Source organism: Trachemys scripta, chromosome 1 (genome assembly GCF_013100865.1).
Source record: "Trachemys scripta elegans isolate TJP31775 chromosome 1, CAS_Tse_1.0, whole genome shotgun sequence".
NCBI lineage: Eukaryota > Metazoa > Chordata > Testudines > Emydidae > Trachemys > Trachemys scripta.
In genome coordinates, this window is record NC_048298.1 from 344,409,607 (window position 1) to 344,417,484 (window position 7,878).

Consider the following 7,878-nt stretch of genomic DNA (forward strand, 5'->3'; position numbering starts at 1 on the left):
AGGGGTGAGATGTTTGGGGAATAGGCACAGAAGGGGGAAAGGTCTTGAGAAAAGAGGCTGGGCAAGGGGGTGTCTAGTGTCCAGTTATCAGCAAATAGAAATGTGGCAACTCTATGAATTACTGAGTTGTACACAAACCGATCGGCAGTTTATCACTATTACACAGCACAGTAAGGCCAGGAAAGAGTCTACTGTCTCTTTGACTGCTCAGTCAGTGATTCAGGGACGAGGGCCCAGCACCATGTCACCAGTCATCTCTGCACGGAGCTCGGTCTGAGAGCCAGAGCACCAGGAGAAAATGTTAGTTCCTTTATAAGTAAAGAGCCGGAGCAGCCTGTCTCGGATCTGTTTGGTTCTCACCCCGTAAATGATAGGGTTTAGCATAGGGGGCACCAGGAGATACATGTTGGCCATGAGAACGTGGAAATGCAGGGGCACATTGTGGCCAAACCGGTGTGTGAGGAAGGAGAAGAGAGCTGGGATGTAAAATGCTAAGATGGCACAGAGGTGGGAGCTGCAGGTCCCAAAAGTCTTGAGCCGGGCGTCCTTTGTGGGGAGGCTGAAGATGGTCCTGAGGATCTGGGTATAGGACATGGCGATAAAAGACACATCCATACCAGTTACCAACAATGCCATAGAGAGGCTGTAGTAACTACTGACACGGATGTCTGCGCAGGCCAGTTTCACCACGGCCATGTGCTCACAGTATGAGTGGGAGATGATGTTGGTTCTGCAATATGGCCACTGCCTTGCCAGGAAGGGATGGGGCAGTGCAAGCATGCCGCCACGCAACACCACGGCCAGGCCGATCTTGGCCACCACAGGGTTTGTCAGGATGGTGGAATGTCTCAGGGGATTGCAGATGGCCACGTAGCGATCAAAAGCCATGGCCGCGAAGATCCCAGACTCCATCACTGCAACACAGTGAATGAAGTACATCTGGGTGAGGCAGGCACTAAAATCTATCTCCCTGGAATTGAACCAGAAGATGATCAGCATTTTGGGCAGGATGGACATAGACAGGACCAGGTCAGTGACGGCCAGCATGCAGAGGAAATAGTACATGGGAACATGGAGGCTCAGCTCCAGACTCACGATGAACAGGATGGTGAAGTTTCCCAGGACAGCTACAGCATACATGGCAGAAAAGGGGATGGAGATCCAGACATGGGCCACCTCCAAGCCAGGAATGCCCAGCAGGATGAAGGTGGAGGGGTTGGTGAAGTCGGTTGTGTTGGATTCTGACATGGAGTAGGGGAGAAGGTGTCCAACGCTGAGGCACAACGGTGAATCCTGCATGTACCGAACTTTCACATGGCTTCCTGTATGTGTCTAGGGTGATGGTCGCAGTACAAATGCCTGATGGAGAGACAATATTAATATAAGATAAGTTTGTAGAGGGGATGGTATGATGGGATAGCCTAATTTTGGCAATTAATTGATCTTTGATTATTAGCAGGTAAATATGCCCAATGGTCTGTGATGGGATGTTAGATGGGGTGGTATCTGAGTTACTACAGAGAATTGTTTCCTGGGTGCTGGCTGGTGAGTCTTGCCCACATGCTCAGGGTTTAACTGATTGCCATATTTGGGGTCGGGAAGGAATTTTCCTCCAGGGCAGATTGGCAGAGGCCCTGGAGGTTTTTCACCTTCCTCTGCAGCGTGGGTCACAGGTCACTTGCTGGAGGATTCTCTGCACCTTGAGGTCTTTAAACCACGATTTGAGGACTTCAATAACTCAGGCATAGGTTAGGGGTTTGTTACAGGAGTGGGTGGGTGTGATTCTGTGGCCTGTGTTGTGCAGGAGGTCAGCCTAGATGACCTTAAAGTCTATGAGTCTATGAGACACTACGTGCACTACTGGAGGCTGTTCTCATAGGTGAAGCAAATTGGTAGCTCTTCACACAATGGAAAATGACATTTTCACTACTCAGATAAATGAATTATGAACAACTGTCCCTACTAATGTCAATTCCATATTTTATTGTGCTCCTTGCCTCAATAATTCCTACACATCACGGTGTGTAAAACCTTAACAGGAACCAGCAGGAAACGTGAGTGTGGATACATTGTTCCTTAGGGCTTGTCTACACTGCTTTGTTTTTTCACCAAAAGGCAGCTTTTGGTGAAGAAACAGTGGAGGTGTATACTCTGCAAAGCCATTTTCAATGACGGAACTCCCCAGTTTCAGTGAGATTATAAAACCACCTTGACAAAAGTTGTAAGGCTTTTTAATCAAAAGTTTTGTTGCCGAAGTGCCAATGTAGACACTTGCACTTGATTTTATCCCAGTAATAGGCCTCTGGAAGGCATCTCACAATGCCCATCCTGACCATTCTGGTTAGTAGTTTCAACTCTGCTACCTGCATCCAGGCAAACACCTTCCACCCACACCCCCCTGTAAAGTCCCGGGAATATTGAAATTCCTCTTTGTGTTTGCTCGGCGTGGAGAGCTCACATCACATGTTCCCAGGTAACCACGATGAATCCATGCAGCAATTGCCTTCCCACTTGGACCACTTCAGAGCTGCTGGATCTACTCACTATTTGGGGAGAGGAGGCGGTGCAGTCCCAGCTGTGCTCCAGTTGTTGGAATTTCGATACGTACGGGGAGATTTCACGCTGCTTGTGGGAAAAGGGCTATGATCGGAACACACTGCATTGCAGAGCAAAGGTGAAGGCACTGAGGCATGTGTACCAGAAGGCAAGGGAGGCAAATGGTTCCTCTGTTGCCCCAGACCTGCCGGTTTTATAAGGAGTCGGATGCTATCCTTGATGCAATGAAAACCAGGCTAGAGAATCCATGCTGTAGGGAGTTTCCCATTCACCTAGTTACTGAAAATCTGAGAGTGGAAAAAAACTGAAACCTTTGCCAAGACATGTGCCAGGGGAAAACATCCCAACTAGAACACAGCTCCATGGAAACACCTGCTTATTTGCTGTAGTGGCCAAAACAAAGACAATGCTCAGTTTCCTAAGGAAAGGGATGGAGAATAACCTCCTCAGGATATGCACTCAGTTTTTGTCACCCAGTCTCTCACAGATAGAGCAGATAGAAAGGGGATTTCTGAGACAGGCTCTGAGAATTGAGGAGGTTACTGTATGCGGACTGAAAAGTCTGGGACTGTTGAGTTTAGAGAAGAGACAGAGAAGGGGGCATATGACAGAGGAGAACAAAATGAAAGAATGGAACTGATTACATTCCAATGGACAAAGAGAGAACAGTTCCCAACCGTTAATAGCAAAACTGATTAGGAGGAAAATATTAGACAGGAAAACGGGAATGAAAATTGGGAATTTGTTAAGAAGAGTTTGTTGGATAGCTAAAAAGTCACGATTCCACAGTCAAGGAAGTGGAGAACTTTGGCTAAAAACCTGGTTCAGTGGCAAAGTAAAGGCAGGAATTATGTGTCAAAAAAACAATATATACAAATGGGAAAGAAGGGAAAATAGATAGCAAGCAATATAAATGGGAAGTTATGAAAATTGAAAAGGGATGTTAAAGACAACAGGGAAAACTCCATGCTTGGCGGGGCTAAGATTAATAAAAAGGAGGTTATTAAGTACATTAAGAACAAAAAAAAAAATTAAAAAAACAAAAAACAAAAAAGGTTTAGGCCAATTCCTAGAGGGAGAAAGGAATCTTGTTAATGTTGCAGAAAACGTAGATGTGTTGAAGAAATAGTTTTGTTCTGCATTTGGAAAGAAGCAGTATGAGGTACTCATATCACATGAGATGATGAAATAGTCTCCAGTCCATTAGCTGCCAAGGAGAATGTTAAACAGCATCTACAATAGAACTGTAGAGTTACGAACACCAGAGTTACAAACTCACCTATCCACCACCCATCTCATTTGTCAGGAGTAGAGCCAAAAAAAAATAAATAAAGGACCGTTCTGGGTTAAACGTAAACTCTTAAAAAATGAAGGGAAAGTTTAAGAAAAAAGATGTGACAAGTTTAGGAAACAATGGAAAAGCTGGTATGGGATTAGTTCAGAAAAAGTGTAGGAATATTATTAATGCCAGTCAACAACATTGTTTATGGAAAACAGGTCTTGTCAAATAAAACTGATTTCATCCTTTAATGAGAGGATACATTTGGTTGATCAAGGGTACTGCGCAGATGAAATATCCAGTGCCGGGCTCCACATTTCTAAAAGGCTGTTGAGAAATTGGAGAGGGTGCAGAAAAAAGCCTCAGAAATGATTGGAGGATGGAGAAAATGCTGGACAGTGAGAGACTTAAAGGGCATCAGATATTTAACTTACAAAAAAATGATCAAGCGGAGACTTTCTTGGGGTTAGAAGCATTGGTGAAGCGGAGAAAGGCAGAGCAAGACCCAATGGCTGGAAGCTGAAGCCAGACAAATTCCAGGTGGAAGTAAGGGCCAAATGTTTAGTACTGAGGGTGATTAACCATTGAAACAAACTGCGAAGGGAAGTGGTGGATTTTCGAACTCCGCATGTCGGCAGATCCAGACTGGATGCTTACCTGGAAGATCTGCTTGAGGGCTTTTCTACACTTAAAATGCTACAGCAGTGCTTCCTTAGCATTTCAGTGTAGACACGACTTACACCGATGGTGGTAACTAGGTTGATGCTGTCTACACCGGGGTTAGGTTGATATAGCGACATCCTCCAGGCGTATGTACTATTTTGCTGTTGCAAACAAAGCAAATGCAATTTTGGGGTTGCATTAACAGAGACGTAGTATGCAAGTCCCGGTAGGTGATACTACCACTCTACTCAGTGCTGGTTAGGCCTCAGTTGAAGTACTGTGTCCAGTTTAGGTCACTAAGGTTTAGGAAGGATGTAGAGATCCTGGAAAGGATCTAAAGGCAAGTGACAAAGGTGATTCAAGGGATGGAATTCAAGCCATATGAGCAAGCTGAAAGAACCAGGTATGTTTAGTTTGGAAAAGAGGAGATTGAGGGGACATGCCAGCGGACTTCAGATCCTTGCAAGGCTGCCATAGAAAAGATGGGGAAAAGTTGTTCTCTCTTGCTACAGAGGCAGGACAAGAGTCAGTGGGTTCAAACTGCAGCATAGTAGATTCAGATGAAATCTCAGGAAAAACTCCCTAACTGTAAGATCAGGCGAACAATGGAACAGTCGCCTGGACAGGCTGGGGAGACTCCTTTGCTGGAGGTTTTCCAAAGGATGCTGGATAATCATGTGCCTGGGATGGTTTAGATATAACAAATCCTGCATCTCAGCAGGGGTTAGACGAGCTGACGCTTGCGGTGCCTTCTCACCCTGTGGCTCTATGATTCTGTGATGTAAAATCCTAGTGTGGACCAGGCCTTAGTCACATACAAGTCATTGGGCTCAATACAGGGGTAACTGGGTGAAATTTAGTGGCTCTGTTATACAGAAGGTCAGACTGGATGATCTAATCGTCCCTTCTGACCACAAACCCTATGAATCTATGAATAAAGAAAGTAGATCAGGCATTTATATTTACTCTGTCTCACAACATACGAACAAAGGAACGTTCAATTACATCAAAAATCTCAAAGTATAACACTGATGAAAGAAAGTTGTTTACATAATTCATAGTTGGCCTCTGGAACTCCTTACCACTGATATTACTGGAGCAAAGAGTTTAGTAGAAGGGGATTTACAAATGGATTAGCCATTGTAGGTGGTGCTGGACTCAAATTTCTCACACTGGGTGTCTGCTTCCAGCTGAATTGCTTTTTGAAAGTTTCAGACATAACAGTTCAGCCGACTTCTCGAATGAAGCTACGAGAGAAGATGTCTTGCCCGTGTTGAAAAATTGTTATGGTTGTTCCAGTGAGGCGCCCTAGCCCCTCCATGCTTCCAGAAATTAAAAGTCAGGTATCAGCCCCACCCGTTAACAGCCAGAGCCCTAAGATGCAAGAGGAGGAGGTGACAGTGTCTGTGTATTAACACACAGCTGGCTCCTGAGATCTTTACTCAGTTCTTACTCCAAAGGGGTTTTGTCTCTGTGGGGCCTGAGCAATGTACAGGCCTTGTACTGTACATCTACTGACACCTTTCATCCTGAAGGATCCACTGTGCCAGTAAAATGCCACCTTGGGGCTGGAGGCCATCAGCCCGGGAGGCACAGAAAAGAGGGATGTTTTGGCCCATAATACTGCAGTAAACTCATCCCCTGTGCAAGGGTCCTGGGATGTTTAATGGCTGCACACAATGAAAAGACCCCAGACCTATTCTCTGTCCTATCACATCAAGCAGGTGAGCTCCTCAGCAAGAGATGGGTACCTGTAAATTCTGAGATGGAAGCGTCTTCCCTGGGAATCCCCCTCAGGTAGCCGTGTCCCACACCTCTCTCACCCCAGCATCTGCAGCAACATCCCATGCCGAGAGCTGATACAGGGGTTTGTGCTGTTTATAATATATCTCTGTGCAATCCCAGTGGGGTTCGCTCAGCCTCTAGGGGAGAAGCAGCATCTGGATATAAACAGGCTGGAGCCCGGAGACACTCTAGCCAATGTCTCTCTTTCCATGCCTGCAATTCTGTGCTGTTTATCCAGCTTTAGGAGTAAACAGCAATTAAGGCACCTTTCCAAAGGGAGATGAGAACTCTTGTGCTCTCCGCAGAGTCAGAGAGGAATTGGCTGCTCTGTGCTTTTGTGTATTTTTAAAAATTATAGTTGATTAGTAAGAAAACCAGGGATAATGCCCAGATTGCCCAAGGGTCTGATACCCTGCAAATACCCAGGACAGCTGGCTAGATTGTAGACAGAGAGATCTGGATATTGACGACTGATGGGAGACACAAGCACTCTCTGCAGGCACATGGGGCTGCTGCTAAGGGGTCAGAGATCAGTAATTCTCATCTGTAACTATGACCATACTGGGCAGCACCTTTCACTGAAGGATGTTCAAAACACCTAGCAAAGGAAAGTCACTATGAACATATCCCCATTATAGAGATAGGTAAACTAAGGCATGGGGAGAGGTGAAGTGGCCAAGGTCTCACAGAGATTGTGTGGCAGGATGACAGACAGAACCCAGGAGTCCTGACTTCCCTGACATGAGCACAGTCTCTCCATCACACCAACAGGGAAACAGACTCCAGCTCTGGCAGGGGCTGTTCATTGGGAGGGATGCAGAGGAAAATCTGGTAGAGGGAGCCTGAGCCTTCGCCATCCTCTGAAGGTGAGTCTGAGGTTTTCAGAACTAGCTGGAAGTTGTGAGCTCCCTGCTCCTGTGAGGTGTGAACTCTTGGACTCCACTTCCACTGCCACAGAAACGTGCCAATGCATCACAGTCACTGGGGTCGCTTCAGGGGAACAGAGTTAGTAAAACCAACACCAACAGAATGTTCCCCAAAGCTGCTGTGGAACAAGGAGGGCCCTATAGGCAGGGTAGAGGTTGGATTAGTGTTTGCATTGGATTTATTTTCTCCCTCTCAAGGAGCTAATAGAGGAGGTATCTGAGCCTCTAGCTATTATCTTTGGAAAGTCATGGGAGACGGGAGAGATTCCAGAAGACTGGAAAAGGGCAAATATAGTGCCCATCTATAAAAAGGGAAATAAAAACAACCCAAGAAACTACAGACCAGTTAGTTTAACTTCTGTGCAGGGGAAGATAATGGAGCAAGGAATTAAGGAAATCATGTGCAAGCACTTGGAAGGTGGTAAGGTGATAGGGAACAGCCAGCATGGATTTGTAAAGAACAAATCATGTCAAACCAATCTGATAGCTTCCTTTGATAGGATAACGAGCCTTGTGGATAAGGGAGAAGCTGTGGATGTGGTATACCTAGAATTTAGTAAGACATTTGATACGGTCTCGCATGATATTCTTATCGATAAACTAGGCAAATACAACTTAGATGGGGCTACTATAAGGTGGGTGCATAACTGGCTGGATAACCGTACTCAG

The 7,878-nt window shown here is 45.7% G+C and overlaps 1 protein-coding gene across 1 annotated transcript; it reads right to left on the bottom strand.

Moving 5' to 3' along the window:
• Positions 1-219: 219 nt before the first annotated feature.
• On the bottom strand, positions 220-1,248 carry LOC117888716 (olfactory receptor 52M1-like). Its single transcript, XM_034792401.1, has one exon. The coding sequence runs from the start codon at positions 1,246-1,248 to the stop codon at positions 220-222; it is 1,029 nt and encodes a 342-aa protein (XP_034648292.1).
• Between the last annotated feature and the right edge of the window lie 6,630 nt (positions 1,249-7,878).